The sequence below is a fragment of the Mustelus asterias genome, chromosome 2, assembly GCF_964213995.1.
Source record: "Mustelus asterias chromosome 2, sMusAst1.hap1.1, whole genome shotgun sequence".
Taxonomy (NCBI): Eukaryota; Metazoa; Chordata; class Chondrichthyes; order Carcharhiniformes; family Triakidae; genus Mustelus; species Mustelus asterias.
Window position 1 is genome coordinate 67,046,315 of NC_135802.1, and position 20,239 is coordinate 67,066,553.

Below are 20,239 nucleotides of genomic sequence, written 5' to 3' on the forward strand. Positions count from 1 at the left end.
GCATTGTTCATGTGTCTTTTCCGTCCCGCGACAGTAGGGAATGTGTGTATGTATTGGCTGCTGGATCTGACAGATACTCTAAGATACATCAACACTCTGCACCTACATAGCTGAAGCTCTCAGCTTTGGAAATCCCTCCCTGAACCTCTTCACCTCTCGCCTTTCCCTCTTTAAGACACTCCTGAAAACCTTACTCTTTGAGCAAGATATTAGCCATCTACTCGAATATTTCCTTTTGTGGTTCAGTGTCGACGTTTGGGCGGATAATACTCCTGTGAAGTGCCTTGGAATGTTTCACTATGTTTAACATAGGTGCTACATAAATGCAAGCTGTTGGTCACTTCCTGTCTTTTATGTCTTTTCATTTGATTTGATTTATTATTGTCACGTATTGGGATACAGTGAAAAGTATTGTTTCTTGCTTACTATACAGACAAAACATACTGTTCATAAAGTACATAGGGGAGAAGGAAAGGAGTGGGTGCAAAATATAGAGTTGCAGTTACAGATCGGGTGTAGAGAAATATTAGCTTAAATTGTCATAAGACCATTCAAAAATCTGATGACAGCAGGGAAGAAGCCGTTCTGTTAGTATGTGTTTTCAGACTTTTGTATCTTTTTCCTGATGGAAGAAGGTGGAAGAGAATATGTCCAGGGTGTGTGAGGTCCTTGATCATGCTGACTGCTTTGCCAAGGCAGTGGGAAGTGTAGACGGAGTCAATGGATGGGAGGCTAGTTTGTGTGATGGACTGGGCTACGTTCACAACCCTTTGTAGTTTTATGCGGTCTTGGTCAGAGCAGGAGCCATACCAAGCCATGGTACATCTGGATAGGATGCTTTCTATGGTGCATAGAAAGTAAAAATTGTTAAGATTCATAATGGACATGCTGAATTTCCTTAGCCTTCAGAGAAAATAGAAACGTTGGTGAGCTTTCTTATTCAGGTCTGTTGTAGGTATTTGCTGGGATTCAGCGGCATCAGTTGCTTTTGTAAGTAGTTGGAGCATCTTGCTTGAATGACAATTGACTCAGGCTGCCCTGCATTTATTCATACAATAATAGGACCTAGGGGTGTAACAATAGTAACCCCTTGTGACCTGAACCAGATAGTTCTATCATATGCAGGTGCATAGCTAGCTCTGTATTCTTTCTGAACTTGTAGTGAGAAGGCATTGTATAAGCTGAGGCTTGATATGAATCAACAAGTTACTTCATTCCACTGTGAATAAATACATATAACAGGAGTCATGAGCAGATACACTGAACTAAAGCAAAACAATTTGCCTTCAAGCGATAATACAAAATAATGAACTGTGCTTCTCATCAAGAACAGTCTTCTTTGACTTCAAGAAAATGACTTAATTACACTGTTGAATTCACTTTTTCCTGGTTAAATATTCCCCTTGCAGCATTCTATTTAAAAAAATAAATAGTACCTTTGCAGCCTTTTCTGGATCCACAACTGTCTGCCTGTCTCTTCATCCCACTTTTGTTTTGTTGTCCTCAACACACAGCTGGAAGGGAAGGACTTCACTAGTGAGGCTTCCCTGTATAAAGGGTGCAAGGACGTTTATTGATTGTCAAATCAAACTAATAAATTGCTTGCAGACTTTGAGCAAAGTAACTTTTTTACCATCTCCCATCATCAATCAAAGGTGCTCCCCCTCCAACACACACACAAAACACATGCGAATGTTGAATACTAACATTCAAAGTAATTGTTTTCCAATTCTTTCCATGGAAAAATGATCAAGAAGTCCTGGAAAATTAGAGATAATGAGGCAGTGGCATTAAACGTTACATTTTCTTTCATTGCCACCATTACCAGTGCTGGACAGCATTGATGTCTCTTTACAAAAGGCATCAAGTGTTGATTGAGTCAGCGAAACTCATTAAAAAAATTAAGTGATCCATCTCAGTGAGTCCAATTAAACATGGAACCAATACCTCTCCTGGCATGCTGTGCTCGAATTTGAAGAAGGTTCATTTTCCGCCCTGATGGCAACAAGTGTTTTGAGCTGCTGCCAGTGCGGGTGTTTTGCAACTACAGCAATGTTCAGAGCCCTCTTCCGGGTGGCTTAATTTAATTTAATCCGACTACAAGATTATTTAATCAGGGTCAGTACTGTTAACAGTCAGGCAGGTGTGCAACTTGCTCGGTCAAATTTATGCACACAATCCTAGCTACAGGGAATTCTCGTCAGGGACAATTTTCCTCTGCTTTATCAACCTAGGAACACATACCCTGGGCACAAGGTTGAGTAAAGATAGAGATGAAGATGCTTTGCACCGGATCTCAGATTCCTTTATGATTTTAGGGGATTCCCAGGAATTAGCCAAATAGGAGGAAAGTGGGTCAATAAATTTGGGCTTATTCAGTCTAACCTCATTCAAATCTGAATAGGAAAATCGTGGCCAGTGAGGAGGCAAGTTTTATTTGTCCTTCTGCAGGACAGCATACATAGGTCTTTTCAGCTGATGCTTTTGGACACAGCCAGGAACTAGGCTCCGAACTGGACAGACGTTACCACAGCTGAAAATATGAAAAATGTTTCTCTCCCATTCTTGAACATGAGGTGTTGCTGGGGGGTTGGTTTCAGGGACATTTCATGTACTTTTCATCCAGGCAGTGGGGAAGAAGGAAAATCAGCTCTTATATCCTGCTCCAATTGAATAGTGACTGAAACCATCAGTGACATTAACAATGTATCAATTAAGCCAAGCACCGAGATCCAGATTCAGTTCACAATGAAGTTTAGAAAAAGAACAGTGATGTTTCATGAGTTATCTTGTAAGAAATGTTGGTTATGCATGTTACTGCTACAGTTCTACAGTATTGTAGAAGTATTGCACAGTAATGGGCAGCAGGGTGGCACAGTGGTTAGCACTGCTGCCTTTAGTCTTCCTGTCCAGTTCAATAGGGCCAAGTCTGTCCTCGTGCCTACGTAATTGCCTTTTTAAATTACCACATCATTATCACTTTTTGCATCAAAAGTTATTACAGAAAACAAAAGCTTATGTTATAGGAATAATATTTGGCATGGGAAGAAGATAGACTAGCTAACAGGAAGCAGAGAGTAGGCAGGGTCTTTTTCAGGTTTCCAAAATGTAATGAGTGGTGTGCCACAAGGATCAGTACAGAGACCTTTACTGTTTACAATTTATATAAATGACTTGGATAAAGGAATTGAAGGGGTGGTTGCCCAATTTGCTGATGACACAAAGATTGAAAGGGAAGTGAATTATGAAGAGAACACAAGGATGGTATATAAAAGATATAGAAAGGTTAAATGAGTGGGTAAAAATCTGGCAAATAGTAAAATGTAGGCAAATGTGAAATTGTCCATTTTGCAGGAAGAGTAAAAGATAAGATTATTATCTAAATGGTGAGAGATTGCAGAGCTGTGAGGTGCAGAAGGATCTGGGTGTCCTAAAGCATGCATCACAAAAGGCTAGTATACAGGTGAAACAAATAATTAGGAAAGCTAATAGAATTTTATAAGAATATAACAAGAACTAGGAGCAGAAGTAGGCAATTCAACACCTTGAGCCTGCTCCGCCATTCAATATTATCATGGCTGATCTCAGCTCAGCCTCATATCCACCTTTCTGCCTGCTCCCTGTAACCTTTTATCCCATTACTAATTAAAAATCTATCTCCTCCTTAAATTTGTTTAGTTTTAAAGTTTATTTATTAGTGTCACAAGTAGGCTAAATTAACACTACAACGAAGTTACTGTGAAAATTATGGCTTCTCACTTTAGAATTCCAACATGGGGAAACCTCCACTCTACGCCTACCCTGTCAATCTCCTTTAGCATCTTATATACCTCAATTGGATTACCTCTCATTCATCTAAATTTTAGAGAGTATAAAACTAAATTGTTCAATCATTCTTCATAAGACAAGTCCTTTATCCCTGGAATCGATCTAGTGAGCCTTCTCTGAACTGCCTTGAAAGCATTTACATCCTTCCTCAAGTAAGGGGATCAAAACTGTGTGCAGTACTCCAGAAGTGGTCACTAATGCACTCCACGGTTGCAACAGCATTTGCCTACTTTCATACTCTATTTCACTATTGTGAGGGAATTTGAATATAAAAGCAGGGAGGTGATACTTCAGTTGTATAGGGCAGTAATGAGATCACATTTGGAGTAAGGTGTAGAGTATTGGTCACTTTATTTAAGGAAGGATATAGACATATTGGAAGCAGTTCAGAGGAGGGTAACCAGTTTCATACCTGGAATGGATGGGTTGTCTTATGAGAAAAGGTTAGACAGGCTAGGCTTGTATGAATTGGAGTTTCGAAGAGTAAGATGTGACTTGAATTTTCTCAAAACAATTATACGGGGGCGATCTTACCAGCTCGTCAAGCTGGTCAATTGGCGTGGTGAGCCGGTGAGATTACATGAGAGGCGAAAAACCGAGTTCACGCCCAGTTTCTCGCCTCTTGCAATATTACCAGCACTGTTCTGCCAGTGGAATCAGCCTGATTTAAGTAACCATAATCTAATTTTAATATTATTAGTGAGCCCGGGATGCAGTCGTCCAGGCTCACTTGCCTTAACGGCCTCACCGGTGGAATTTCTCACCGGCGAGGATCATGTATGGTCCCCCACCAACGGGGACCACACGGGGACCGAAGGCCATTAAAGTCCCCTGCCTGGTCGTGGGCAGGCGCGGGCAGTGCCCCTTGGGGGCATGTGAAACATGTAAAACATATCATTAATATTGAAATCCTGGGCACGAGGCTGATTTTGCCAGCAAAATGGGTCCAGCAAGATCGCGAGGCAAGAAACCAGGCATGAACCCAATTTTTTTTCCTTTCGCTATATCTTACTGGCTTGCCACGCCGATCGACCAGCATGGCGAGCCGATAAGATTGTGTCCATGATTCTTCTTTGGAACGTTCTGTCTTAGGGACAAGAGTGTTCTCATTGAACCTCATAGGAATAGCAAAAAATGTGTCTTATTATGTTAAGGTAACAAAAAGCAAGCAAAAACACCATAAGTAGATTTCCTGGTATATTGCTACTTATGCAAATTTGCTGCTGCATTGTGATAAAACAGTACTGGCCTTTGGTGGGATTTTACGAGCCTCACCTGAGCAAGGTTATAAAATACCGGCCACTGAGTTTGTGAAAGGCAACTGCATGTTTCTCCTTGTTCTGTAAGTTATTTTGTATCTCACTTTAGGTTCCAATACTCCTTCATTAGGATATTTAATGGCAAACTGCCTGTAAGCACTGTTTTATTATTGAATGCTGATTGGTGACTGTCTAAACCAATCATCTGTATTTCGCTCCCTGAGGGGAAACAACTATGATGGTTAATTTAACCAAGTAACACAACTGGTGGCATGTGTCATGTGAAAGGTCTGAAGGGGAGTTCCATTCCAGCTCCCTGCAGTGAACACACACAGCAACTGTAGTTTGTGATATTATTTTAGCTTTTGGTGTTCGCTCTCTTTGGGGATAGCATGTTCATTAATGTTGTTAAGTGTTTGTTATTCATGCTTGACAAATGAAGTCAGAAAATTATTCACTGATGACAAATTCTCATTTAGCACATTTGTAAGCTGGAACAAACATATCCTAAATTATATATATTTAATAGGCAATAGGCATTTGCCCAAGGTGTTACTCAAGGTTAATTACAGCAGATGGTATATGTCTGGTATATATTTTGCGCAGAAATGGATGGAGATGAGAGGTGACAAGCAGAACTGTATTTTGGAAAGGATTTTGAGAGATATGCTCAAAGGCAGTGAAAGTAATTGAGTTGTAGAGTTATTACATACAGTAGGAGACCATTCAGCCCATCGGACCTATACCAGCTCTCTAGAGCAATCCAGTCAGGATCACCCACCTCCTCTTACCCATAGCTCTGCAAGTATATCTCCCTCAAGTGCCTATCCAATTCCCTTTTGAATTTGTTTGCTGGAAATTGTGAACCAATCAGAGATGGAAAGCAACCTCACTGCTACATATTTGCCATATTTGAAGACAGAGGATGGAATTTAATCCAGGTGGCGGGTCTGGCGTGTCAGTTGGAGACAAGGCGAGAAACTTTCTTCACCTCCACTGGGGAAGCCCCACTGGAATAAAGTGCCCACCAGGCCAGCGGCAGGTCTTTCTCAGGATTTAAGACCCTGAGGGATGGAAATCCCACTCCAAAGAACAAAAATAATTACAGCACAGGAACAGGCCCTTCGGCCCTCCAAGCCTGCACCGACCATGCTGCCCGACTTAACTAAAACCTACCCTTCCGGGGACCATGTCCCTCATTCCCATCCTATTCGTGTATTTGTCCAGACATCCCTTAAAACTCATATCTGCTTCCACTACCTCCCCCGGCAGCGAGTTCCAGGCACCCACTACTCTGTGTAAAAAATCTGCCCCGTACATCTCCTTTAAACCTTGCCCCTCGCACCTTAAACCTATGCCCCCTAGTAATTGATTCTTCCACCCTGGGAAAAAGCTTCTGACTATCCACTCTGTCCATACCCCTCATACTCTTGTTGACATCTATCAGGTCGCCCCTCAACCTCGGTCATTCCAGTGTGAACAAACCAAGTTTCTCCAACCTCTCCTCATAGCTAATGCCCTCCATACCAGGCAACATCCTGGTAAATCTTTCCTGTACCCTCTCCAAAGCCTCCATATCCTTCTGATAGTATGGCGACCAGAATTGAACACTATGGGCCCGATTTTACCATTGCGTAAGGGATGGCCTTGGCGAGATGTTCGTCTTCATCAATGACATGTTGAAGGCTCCGGAGGAGATGCCGTAGCTTCTCCGCTCCGAGGAAGTACTGGACGACGAAGGGTATTCTGTCCACCGTGTCCCGTGTTTGCCCTTCGTCGTCCAGTACTTCCCTGGAGCGGAGAAGCTATGGCATCTCCTCCGGAGCCTTCAACATGTCATTGATGAAGACGAACATCTCGCCAAGGCCATCCCCACACCCCACTTCTTGCCTTCAAACAACTGCACAACCTCAAACAGATCATTGTTCGCAGCAAACTACCCAGCCTTCAGGAGAACAGTGACCATGACACCACACAACCTTGCCACAGCAACCTCTGCAAGATGTGCCAGATCATCAACACGGATGCCATCATCTCACGTGAGAACATCGTCTACCAGGTACATGGTACCTACTCTTGCAACTCGGCCAACGTTGTCTACCTGATACGCTGCAGGAAAGGATGTCCTGAGGCATGGTACATTGGGGAAACCATGCCGACGCTACGACAAAGGATGAATGAACACCGCTCAACAATCACCAGGCAAAACTGTTCTCTTCCTGTGGGGGAGCACTTCAGCCTCTGATCTTCGAGTAAGCGTTCTCCAAGGCGGCCTTCACGACACACGACAGCGCAAAGTCACTGAGCAGAAACTGATAGCCAAGTTCCGCACACATGAGGACGGCCTAAACTGGGATCTTGGATTCATGTCACACTATCAGTAACCCCCACAGCTTGCCTCCTGGACTTGCAGAATCTCATTGGCTGTCCTGTCTGGAGATAATACACATCTCTTTAACCTGTGCATAATGCTCCCTCCACTCACATTGTCTGTATCTTTAAGACCTGGTTGGCTGTAGAGATTTGCATTCTAATCAGTATTCTGTAACTTGACTTTGTGTCTCTATGCCCTGTTTGAGAGCAGATATCCACTCCATCTGACGAAGGAGCAGCGCTCCGAAAGCTAATGGCATTTGCTACCAAATAAACCTGTTGGACTTTAACCTGGTGTTGTTAAAACTCTTACTGTGTTCACCCCAGTCCAATGCTGGCATCTTCACTTCTATGATCAAGCCAGTTCTGTATCCACCTTGCCAGCTCACCTCCGATCCCATGCGGCTTTCACCTTCTGCACCAGTCTGCCATGAGGGACCTTGTCAAAGGCCTTCTTGAAGTCCATGTAGACAACATCCACTGCCTTACCCTCATCAATCATCTTCGTCACTTCCTCGAAAAACTCGATCAAGTTAGTGAGACATGATCTCCCCTTCACAAAGCCATGTTGCCTCTCGCTAATATGTCCACTTATTTCCAAGTGGGAGTAAATCCTGTTTCGAAGAATCCTCTCCAATAATTTCCCTACCACTGATGTAGGGCTCACCGGCCTGTAATTACCTGGATTATTCTTGCTACCCTTCATAAACAAAGGAACAACATTGGCTATTCTCCAGTCCTCTGGATCTCCCTGGTAGTCATGATGTGGAGATGCCGGTGTTGGACTGGGGTGAACACAGTAAGAGTTTTAACAACACCAGGTTAAAGTCCAACAGGTTTGTTTGGTAGCAAATACCATTAGCTTTCGGAGCAATGCTGCCTCACAGCGCCAGGAACCCGGGTTCAATTCCGGCCTCAGGTCACTGCATTTGCACATTCTCCCCGTGTCTGCATGGGTTTCCTCCAAATCAAAACTTGATTTTGTGTCTCTGTGCCCTGTTTGAGGGCACATTTCCACTCCATCTGACGAAGGAGCTGTGCTCCGAAAGCTAATGGTATTTGTTCCCAAATAAACCTGTTGGACTTCAACCTGGTGTTGTTAAAACTCTTACTGTGTTCTCCCTGGTAGCCAGTGAGGATACAAAGATTTCTCTCAAGGCCCAAGCAGTTTCCTCCTTCACCTCTCTCAGTATTCTGGGGTATATCCCATCAGGCCCTGGGGACTTGTCTACCTTGATGTTTCTCAAGAACCTCAATACCCCCTCCTTTTTGATCTCAACATGACTCAAACTACTTACACATCCTTTCCCAGATTCATCATCCACCAAGCCCTTCTCGTTGGTGAATACTGATGCAATGTATTCATTTAATACCTCGCCCATTTCCTCTGGCTCCACATTTAGATTCCCTCCCCTTTGTAGGTCAAATAGTTTGGATGGGGCAGTTTTTGTGCAGTGTGTGCGGGAGGGTTTCCTGACACAATATGTGGATGGGCCGACGAGAGGTGAGGCCACATTGGATTTGGTACTGGGAAATGAACCGGGCCAAGTGTTAGATTTGGTTGTGGGAGAGCAATTTGGAGATAGTGACCACAATTCGGTGTCTTTTGTTATTGCAATGGAGAGGGATAGGGCCGTACGGCAGGGCAAGGTTTACAATTGGGGGAGGGGTAATTATGATGCGATTAGGCAAGAATTAGGGGGCATAAGTTGGGAACAGAAACTGTCAGAGAAAGGAACTAATGAAAAGTGGAACTTTTTCAAGGAACAAATACTGGATGTCCTTGATAGGTATGTTCCTGTCAGGCAGGGAGGAAATGGCCGAGTGAGGGAACCATGGTTCACGAAAGAGGTGGAATGTCTTGTGAAAAGGAAGAGGGAAGCTTATGTAGGGATGAGGAAACAAGGTTCAGATGGCTCGATTGAGGGTTACAAGTTAGCAAGGAATGAGCTGAAAAAGGGGCTTAGGAGAGCTAGGAGGGGACATGAGAAGTCCTTGGCGGGTCGGATCAAGGAAAACCCCGAGGCTTTTTACTCTTATGTGAGGAATAAAAGAATGACCAGGGTGAGGTTAGGGCCGGTCAAGGACAGTAGTGGGAACTTGTGTATGGAGTCAGTAGAGATAGGCGAGGTGATGAATGAATACTTTTCTTCAGTGTTCACCAAGGAGAGGGGCCATGTTTTTGAGGAAGAGAAGGTGTTACAGGCTAATAGGCTGGAGGAAATAAATGTTCGGAGGGAGGATGTCTTGGCAGTTTTGAATAAACTGAAGGTCGATAAGTCCCCTGGGCCTGATGAAATGTATCCTAGGATTCTGTGGGAGGCAAGGGATGAGATTGCAGAGCCTTTGGCGTTGATCTTTGGGTCCTCGCTGTCCACGGGGATGGTGCCAGAGGACTGGAGAATGGCGAATGTTGTTCCTCTGTTTAAGAAAGGGAATAGAAATGACCCTGGTAATTATAGACCGGTTAGTCTTACTTCGGTGGTTGGTAAATTGATGGAAAGGGTCCTTAGGGATGGGATTTACGACCATTTAGAAAGATGCGGATTAATCCGAGATAGTCAGCACGGATTCGTGAAGGGCAAGTCATGCCTCACAAATTTGATAGAATTTTTTGAGGAGGTAACTAAGTGTGTTGATGAAGGTAGGGCAGTTGATGTCATATACATGGATTTTAGTAAGGCGTTTGATAAGGTCCCCCATGGTCGGCTTATGATGAAAGTGAGGAGGTGTGGGATAGAGGGAAAGTTGGCCGTTTGGATAGGTAACTGGCTGTCTGACCGAAGACAGAGGGTGGTGGTCGATGGAAAATTTTCGGATTGGAGGCAGGTTGCTAGCGGTGTGCCGCAGGGATCAGTGCTTGGTCCTCTGCTCTTTGTGATTTTTATTAATGACTTAGAGGAGGGGGCTGAAGGGTGGATCAGTAAATTTGCTGATGACACCAAGATTGGTGGAGTAGTGGATGAGGTGGAGGGGTGTTGTAGGCTGCAAAGAGACATAGATAGGATGCAAAGCTGGGCTGAAAAATGGCAAATGGAGTTTAACCCTGATAAATGTGAGGTGATTCATTTTGGTAGGACAAATTTAAATGTGGATTACAGGGTCAAAGGTAGGGTTCTGAAGACTGTGGAGGAACAGAGAGATCTTGGGGTCCATATCCACAGATCTCTAAAGGTTGCCAGTCAAGTGGATAGAGCTGTGAAGAAGGCCTATAGTGTGTTAGCTTTTATTAACAGGGGGTTGGAGTTTAAGAGCCGTGGGGTTATGCTGCAACTGTACAGGACCTTGGTGAGACCACATTTGGAATATTGTGTGCAGTTCTGGTCACCTCACTATAAGAAGGATGTGGAAGCGCTGGAAAGAGTGCGGAGGAGATTTACCAGGATGCTGCCTGGTTTGGAGGGTGGGTCATATGAGGAAAGGTTGAGGGAGCTAGGGCTGTTCTCTCTGGAGCGGAGGAGGCTGAGGGGAGACTTAATAGAGGTGTATAGAATGATGAAGGGGATAGATAGAGTGAACGTTCAAAGACTATTTCCTCGGGTGGATGGAGCTATTACAAGGGGGCATAACTATAGGGTTCGTGGTGGGAGATACAGGACGGATATCAGAGGTAGGTTCTTTACGCAGAGAGTGGTTGGGGTGTGGAATGGACTGCCTGCAGTGATAGTGGAGTCAGACACTTTAGAAACATTTAAGCGGTTATTGGATAGGCACATGGAGCACACCAGGATGATAGGGAGTGGGATAGCTTGATCTTGGTTTCAGATGAAGGTCGGCACAACATCATGGGCCGAAGGGCCTGTTCTGTGCTGTACTGTTCTATGTTCTATGTTCTATGTTCCCCTGTCCTTGAGTGGGCCAACCCTTTCCCTGGCTACCCTCTTGCTCTTTATATGTATAAAAAGCCTTGGGATTTTCCTTAATCCTACTCCTCTGAGAGTTGCTGGCCATTCAGAGCCTGTTGAAGTACAGCTAGCAGCACCTTACACAGTGTGCTTCAATTATCCCATCCTCGATCATCCTGCAAGGGAACACCAGAGGAGCTAAGAATTGGAAATATTTCAAGCAGCTTAAGGTGGACTTTTTAGAAAGGTGACCCGAGATATATTTGGTTTCCGTAGCATCAGTCATTCTGTTAAAGATTGGAAAATCTCACCTGCGTAAGAATTGACTCATACTGCTTTACCACCTTATATTTGTATGATCGAGGAACTTGGGGCAGTCTTGAATTGGATGTTCCCTGTCTTTTGCACATGAACTTCCTCAATCTATTTCACAGTGAGTCAATATTTAGAGCAACAGTTATGGGCCAGAATTCTCCGACCTTACCCGCGGCTGGGAATTTCCAGGCCCGCTGCAGTGAATGGAGATTTGGCTGAGCCAAATTCTCTGTTCTCGCCGGCAGTGGTGGCGGGCCGTATGACATTGGAGAATTCCGGCCATGATCTATTTAATTAATTCAGTTTAACCTGATATCATGTAATAACAGAAATTAATGAACACAATATGAGGGTAACTTTTGCTATGTAGTAACTTTTATAATATACAGAAACCTGGGCTGAATCTTCCATTCTGGTGTCAAAGGGTGGAATTCTCCCAATAAATTTCAAAGTGTTGTCCCCAGTGGGAAAACACGTGATATTCCCACAGGGAGGGTTGGGACAATTTAGCTCACAATTCAGCCACACTTTGGCTGGAATTCTCTGATCTCACATGCCTCGCTCCCGCTGTGAGCGAGAACAGAGTATTTGATGCTGAACCAAATCTTTATTCACAGCAGCGGGACCCGGATAATCCCAGCTGCAGGCAAGGTCAGAAAATTCCAGCCTTAGGAAGTTTTTTGGAGCCCGGGGAGATTCTCACCGAATTCTCCCACACTTCGAATTTTATTTGGAGTGGGGACCTAAAAACATCAGCAAGACCGGCTCTTTGGAGATAGGGGTGCCCTGTAAAAAAGGCACCTTGGTTTCCAGTTAATCCTACACAGACCACCCCCAACTTGCCTGATAAGACCAACCCGCACCCACTCCTTGGCATCAGGTCCCCCCCATTAGCTGGTATCAGCAAGCCCTCCCCCAAAGTGAGCGACACCCAGTTATGGGGCTGCCATAGGTCCTCCCCGTTCATTAGTCTTCTTGTGGGACCACCCCTCCAAGTCCCCCTTAGTTCCATCCCCATGGCCCCCCCCTACCTTCAGGACGGTAGCACAGTGGTTAGCACTGCTGCTTCACAGCTCCAGGGACCTGGGTTCGATTCCCGGCTTGGGTCACTGTCTGTGTGGAGTTTGCACATTCTCCTCGTGTCTGCGTGGGTTTCCTCCGGGTGCTCCGGTTTCCTCTCACAGTCCAAAGATGTGCGGGTTAGGTTGATTGGCTATGCTAAAATTGCCCCTTAGTGTCCTGGGATGCGTAGATTAGAGGGATTAGCGGGTAAAATATGCAGGGATATGGGGGTAGGGCCTGGGTGGGATTATAGTCGGTGCAGACTCGATGGGCCGAACGGCCTCTTTCTGTACTGTAGGGTTTCTATGTTCTATGATCCTCCCCATGGCTCCACCCCTCAGGATCCCCCCATATCCCCCCTACAGTACCCCCACCCATGCCCTCCCCCTTCAGGCCTCCCTTTTGGCATTGCCAACCTGATAACCTGGCAGTGCCAACCTGGCAGTGCCAACCTGGTACACTGGCAGTGCCAACTTGACACTGCCTGGTTGGCACTGCCAAGAAGGGGCAATGCCAAGGCACAATGCAGCCATGTCCCTGACCTCCCAGGGGCTTCAGTGGCCTCCAAGTCACCCAGTGTGGTCACTGTGGAAACCAGTTGTGATTCACGTTGGCTTCCCACTGCCCTTGTGTGTCGGAGACTTCCAGAAATAGGGAGAATCAGGTTTGAACTTTACGAAACATATTTAAATGCCGAATTAAATCTGAGCATCTGATTTCTGCCCTCACTGGGGGCATGCAGAGTCGGAGAATTTCCCACTAAGGGTGCAGGAGTGGGAGTGATTTCCGCTGGCGGGCGGGGGGTGGGGGGGTGGGGGGGGGGGGGGGGGGGGGGGGGGGGGTCGGTGGGGAGGGCAGTGTGAGCGTACGATTTTGCACTGCCCAGGTCATTAACTATGCAACCATGAGGAGCTTCTCAATTCACATAGCGGAGAAAGGCAAAAAGTTGCCATCCCTACCAGGCTGCGCCTGAGTGGTCTGGAGAGCTGTCGGCCAATCTTCCTTCCTGCCAAGAAGCCAGGGGCAATGCCAAGGCACAATGCAGCCATGTCCCTGACCTCCCAGGGGCTTCAGTGGCCTCCAAGTCACCCAGTGTGGTCACTCTGACTTGGAGGCCGTTGAAGTCAGGGCGGACGTTCTGCCTGCTGCCGATCAATGCTTTAGTTTAGTATAAAATGGCAGGGGGCCTGTCAAAGTGGTCAGAGATGCATTCCGCACTAACTCGCCAAATGGGAGGGGTCAAGCTCCCACCATGCAAAAAATTCAGGCCCATCAGTTTATTGATTTAAACTGGATTTTGGACTTGGTTTGCGCTGGTACATCCTGGCTCATGGCCCCACACAATCTGAATATCAAGGATGCTTTAATTCATCGCGCCGGATTTTACAGCCTCGCTCGGGCGAGATCGTAAAATCCCACCGGAAACCAACAGAGATTTCTGGGGATTCCGGGGCAGGTGAAGTGGGAGGTTTTCAGCCATCATGTTGATAAGAGAGATTACCTTGCCAAAGGCAGTGCTATGTGGACTCAATTGTGCATTTTAGTCAGGAAGGGCCCTCTGACTAACAATCAATTGGGGTTGCATCTCTAGCTGTGGTTGTATGCCAGTGTTTAACTGTGACTTATGCAGATACACAGAAAACCAGGTCACCTTTCTTGTTGGGTAAACTGTGCACCAGCTAACCAACTGACACTTACTGCTGTTTAGAAGTTTGCAGAGCTGGTGTCCAGATGCTGATACTTAACTTCAACATAATGATATATGTTGAACTGCTTAGTTCAGGTAGGGCCTTCTTTAAATCCACTAATCGCCGAAGTTCCAACCAGGGTGTTATGGTGGGACTCTGGCCTCATTCAATCTGGAAAGTTTTCCTTTCCACTTTCTCAGACTGCATTTTCTGTTGTTTCTTCCAAAGTGTGCAATAAATAATGAACAATCTGCTCTGCTCAACCAAGAGTGCATTGTGTGACTCATGTAAAACCTGAGTAAATCTGCATATGTCTGTTAATTCGGTGGCACAGTGATTAGCACTGCTGCCTCACAGCGCCAGGGACCTGGGTTCAATTCCCAGCTTGGGTCACTGTCTGTGTGGAGTTTGCACCTTCTCCCCGTGTCTGCGTGGGTTTCCTCCGGGTGCTCCAGGTTTCTCCCACAGTCTGAAAGACGGGCTGCTTAGGTGCCCAAAAAGACGCCAGAGTGTTTCACAGCAACTTGATTGCAGTGTAATGTAAAGCCTTACTTGTGACGAATAAATAAACTTTTTTTTGCTGTTTGACCTGCAGAAAACAAAACTAAATGACTCAATGGGTTGCAGCTGCAGCTATTTACTCTCAGGAACAATTATAGGAATGTGGGTAAAAGTTAAATCCTTGACTTGCAATGTGTCCCAGTTCAGTTAGCCAAAGGCCTTGGAGGTCCGATTCCCAGGACTCATCTGCATAGAATGAATCATGTTCTTGTTCACATCTGCAGGAAGCAGCAGTGGAGTGTGGGGCAGCAGGAGGCTGTAACTGGGGACCACAGGAACTGGGAGAAGTCACAGAAAGACAGATTGGGAGCCTTGTGTTCAGTAAAGGGGCAATGGCTAGGCCAGGAGAGGAACCTAGGGGTCTTGGGAGGAGCACGCTTACTCAGTCCCACATTAATCCAACATGTGCCAGACCCTTATATTAAAAAAACAATTCCATTCTGAGGGCTAATCATTTTCTGCCTGGTGACCTAGGTTGGTCTGACGAGAAAGGGTGGCACAGTGGTTAGCACTGCTGCCTCACAGCGCCAGGAACCCGGGTTCAATTCCGGCCTCAGGTCACTATGTGTGTGGCATTTGCACATTCTCCCCGTGTCTGCGTGGGTTTCCTCCAGTGCTCCAGTTTCCTCCCACACTCCAAAGATGTGCAGGATTGGCCATGCTAAATTGACCCTTCCCTTAGTGTCAGGCGGATTAGCAGAGTAAATACAAAGAACAAAGAAAGGGACAGCACAGAAACAGGCCCTTCGGCCCTTCAGGTCCGTGCCAATCATGATACCTTAACTAAACTAAAAAACCCCCTCTGCCCTTACTCGGTCCATATCCCTCTATTCCCTCCCTATTCATGTACCCATCTAGGTGCTTCTTAAATGTTGTCAATGTGCCTGCTTCTACCACCTCCTCTGGCAGTGCGTTCCAGGCACCCACCACTCTCTGCATGAAAAAAATACGTGGGGTTACAGGGATAGGGCTTGGGTGGGATTCTTGTTGGTGCAGGCTCGATGGGCTGAATGGCCTCTTTGTTCACTGAAGAGATTCTGTTCGATGATTCTATGAAAGCAAGATGGTTGACCTGTCCAGACCTCTGGTTAAAATAGTTGATGATTTTGTCAAAGCCTGACCTGCATTTTTAAAGAAGAAAGAAAAATTTCAGTTTCTGGCATGTGTTCTTCTCACCCATTTAGGATTAAAGGTTAAAATAGAAAATGTGTGAAAAGTTCCTTACAGTGAGAATGTCTGATTTCCACTGAGTGGGTAAGATTAAAATCTGTCCTTATCGTGTCTATACTGTATAGAACGCTGGTTAGGCCGCATTTGGAGTACTGCGTCCAGTTCTGGTCGCCGCACTACCAGAAGGACGTGGAGGCATTGGAGAGAGTGCAGAGAAGGTTTACCAGGATGTTGCCTGGTATGGAGGGTCTTAGCTATGAGGAGAGATTGGGTAGACTGGGGTTGTTCTCCTTGGAAAGACGGAGAATGAGGGGAGATCTAATAGAGGTATACAAGATTATGAAGGGTATAGATAGGGTGAACAGTGGGAAGCTTTTTCCCAGGTCGGAGGTGACGATCACGAGGGGTCACGGGCTCAAGCTGAGAGGGGCGAAGTATAACTCAGACATCAGAGGGACGTTTTTTACACAGAGGGTGGTGGGGGCCTGGAATGCGCTGCCAAGTAGGGTGGTGGAGGCAGGCACGCTGACATCGTTTAAGACTTACCTGGATAGTCACATGAGCAGCCTGGGAATGGAGGGATACAAACGATTGGTCTAGTTGGACCAAGGAGCGGCACAGGCTTGGAGGGCCGAAGGGCCTGTTTCCTGTGCTGTACTGTTCTTTGTTCTTTGTTCTTTATTAACTTTTTCTAATGCTCAGAGCAGATTAAATTGCCAGTGGGTGTTGTTTGAGATTATGTTAACCAAATGAAAACTGCACTGAATTGCATCAAGAAATTCGATTCCGGGCTTGGGTCACTGTCTGTGTGGTGTTTGCATGTTCTCCCCGTGTCTGCGTGGGTTTCCTCCGGGTGCTCCGGTTTCCTCCCACATTCTGAATGACGGGCTGGTTAGGTGCATTGACCCGAACAGGTGCCGGACTGTGGCGACTAGGGGACTTTCACAGTAACTTTATTGCAGTGTTAATGTAAGCCTTACTTGTGATTAATAAATAAACCTTATCATTCCTGAAGAGAGGTTTCTACTCATGAGCATGATTATCTGAATTTTACAACATATCTTCCATCAACTGATCTTATATTAGAAACATACAAATTTATTTGTGAATGTCATTTTCTGAATGACTCATAAGCAATCAGAGTTGCCTTAAAGTTGCTATTAGTTTTTTTTGACTCAAGATCAGCACTTATTGGCATTGGCAAGTTGCAATACTGCATTTTATAGATAACACATAGTGCAGCTACAGTGTATAAGGTGAATGTGTAAGGCGGTGGTGGGTGGATGGCATGCCACTCAAGCGACTATTGAATAGTTAAATGGAGCCCTTTAACTTCCCATAAGCAAATGCATGATACTGCTAATGGGACTTGTACCAGTATATTACAGGATTACTTGTTACCTGGATACTAATTCGTATTTAAGAGAGGGCACTTGTGTTTAGCATTATTAAGGACGCTTACTGACTGCTGTATATCCCCAAGCTATGATGCAGAACCAATTCAAGATTCCGTTAATAGAATGGAAATGGAATATAAACGGTGACACAAAGCTCACATGCAAAGAGACTAACTTGAGCCACCTATTGATGGTTTTGGTTATGTGATAAAATAAACTTTGCTTGAGAACAAAAATCTTCAAGCTTCATTAAATATTTCAGTAATTGTTGCTATAGTGATCAACCTGAAAATCTAAGGTAATCAGCATTCAGAAAGAACTCCCATGAGTGCTTTGTGTAGCAAAATCTGCATTAAAAGGGAAAACAATTAATTATTTTGCTGATTTCATGTCATTAAAAATTATAAAATAGAATTAAAAAAATTATAGACGATCATTGCTGTCACATTTGGTGAATAAAGGGATTTGCTAATCAATTACACTAAGTGCGGAATAATTCTTCCATTGTGAGCGTATTTATTTAAATCTAGGGGTCAAAAAAAACACTGCCCGAAATGCAGCAAGACTTCTTAATTAAATAAAGATATATACAATAGCTCAATCAGAGGCGAAACAATGATCCAGTCTGTGAGGCCTGGCAGAAGGGATGATGGAAGAAAATTCCTGGAGGTGTGAGGTGCTCAGAATTAGGACTCGGAAAGTTCAAGGAGGGCAGGATGACAGCAAAATAAACATGTTGTGGAGATGCTGACATTGGACTGGGGTAAACACAGTAAGAAGTCTCACAACACCAGGTTAAAGTCCAACAGGTTTATTTGGTAGCAAAATCCACTAGCTTTCGGAGTGCTGCCCCTTCGAAGGGGCAGCACTCCGACTTTAACCTGGTGTTGTGGGACTTCTTTCTGAGCAAAATAAACAAGTAGGGAGGTCAGAACAGGGAATATTTGGGGGAAGCTTGTGCCCAGGCAGTTAAAATTAAAATGTTAAGAGCATTAGTTAATTGTAAGCATTGCACAACAACATGGCGGAGACAGACTTGAAAGGAAGACCCCAGAACCTAACCTAGATTGCCATGTATAAGCCAGAGACTGCAATTACACCCTGACACGGAGCTTTTTACAGGCAGGAATTCCATTCCAATTTTTCAGTGTTTCAGTGTTAAAAGGTGATATAAAATCAGGAACAAAAGTTATCACAGTAGGAAGCTGAGACCTGTACACAAGGCTACAAATTTCTTCCATGTTTCCCGGAAGAGACCCACATTGGGTGGAATCTTGTTGAGCTGTCAGCCTTCTTGCATGTCCACTGGGGAGCCAGGGAGGGACCCACAATGCCTCATTTCTGGAAGGGCAGCTGAACCACAAGCCAATCAGGCAGTGGACCTACCCCTGGACTCAAAACCATGATGGATGCTTAGCGGGAGCTGTTAGCCAATCAGAGGCTGGTAACTCTTGTGCACAGCAATGGCATTGAAGAGGCCATGACTGCTACTGGAAGGACAGCCAGGACGATGGAGGGACCCAGGCCATGGGGGAGAGGTGTTCACAGGTTGGGGGTCGCAGGGAGAGCATTGTGGGTGGTTCTGAAGGCTCGAGCTCTGCTTCCAGCTCCAGCTCTACCTCTGTGTGAAATCAAGCCCATGGGCTTTCCTTGGGCTTCAGTTTTTTCCCAATGATTTTTGACCATTTTAAATTCACAGCATCTTAATGAGATTGTGATGATTTTTGAACCTAAATTGACATTGACAAAATGAGTGCAACATATCAGGCTTGGGCCCAAAATTCCTAAATCCATGGTTTTCTGGGTCTATATTTTCATATAAAATTTTGTTGTCTCCCTGAGAGTAGCAACAATGCATCCAAATATGTACAGGCATCTATTATCTGCTGCAGTCCTCCTCATTTGCATCTTATCAACCTTAGGAGTGTCAAACTTGACTTTGAGTTCATGATGTTCAGAGTAGCTACAATGTTGGAGTATAGAACATAAAATTAAAGGGTTGTTTGTACAACATCCTATCATATATAAATTCTGCAAATGTTATTTGAAGAACAAAAGAATCTAGAAGCTCACATGCAAAGAGACTAACCTGAGCCACCTATTGATGGTTTCGGTTATGTAATAAAATAAATTAGGTGGCATGGTGGCACAGCGGTTAGCACTGCTGCCTCACAGCATCAAGGACCCGGGTCCAATTCTGGCCTCAGGCCACTGTCTGTGCAGATTTTGCGTATTCTCCCTGTGTCTGCGTGGGTTTCCTTCGGGTGCTCCGGTTTCCTCCCACAGCCCAAAGATGTGCGGGTTAGCCATGCTAAATTGACCCTAGTGTCAGGGGATTAGCAGCGTAAATATGTGGGATTACGGGAATTGGGTGGGATTGTGGTTGGTGCAGACATGATGGGCTGAATGGCCTCCTTCAGCTCTGGGGGGATTCTATGTTTCTCGAAGGGTCATAGTTTGCTTTCTTAAATATAAAACATGTTACATGTCTTTTTTTTCTCTCTCTCTCTGACAGGAGAACCACTGTCGAAGGATTAAGATACTTGGGGATTGCTATTATTGTGTATCAGGTCTTACTCAGCCAAAAACCGACCACGCTCATTGTTGTGTTGAAATGGGATTAGATATGATTGACACGATTACGTAAGTAATTCAACTTCAAAAGGAGAATATTGTCTTGTGTCAGTTTCATTCATAATTTTTGAAAACAAGTAAAAATCACAAGTGCTTCCATCTAGACT

General features: G+C 45.1%; 1 protein-coding gene across 1 annotated transcript in view; it reads left to right on the top strand.

Moving 5' to 3' along the window:
• LOC144508552 (adenylate cyclase type 1-like) overlaps nt 1–20,239 on the top strand; it is a 273,546-nt gene that overhangs the window by 56,454 nt on the left and 196,853 nt on the right. Inside the window, exon 5 of the mRNA XM_078236602.1 lies at nt 20,014–20,141. Within this exon, the coding sequence (XP_078092728.1) occupies nt 20,014–20,141 (128 nt within the window). The remainder of the gene's footprint in view (nt 1–20,013; nt 20,142–20,239) is intronic.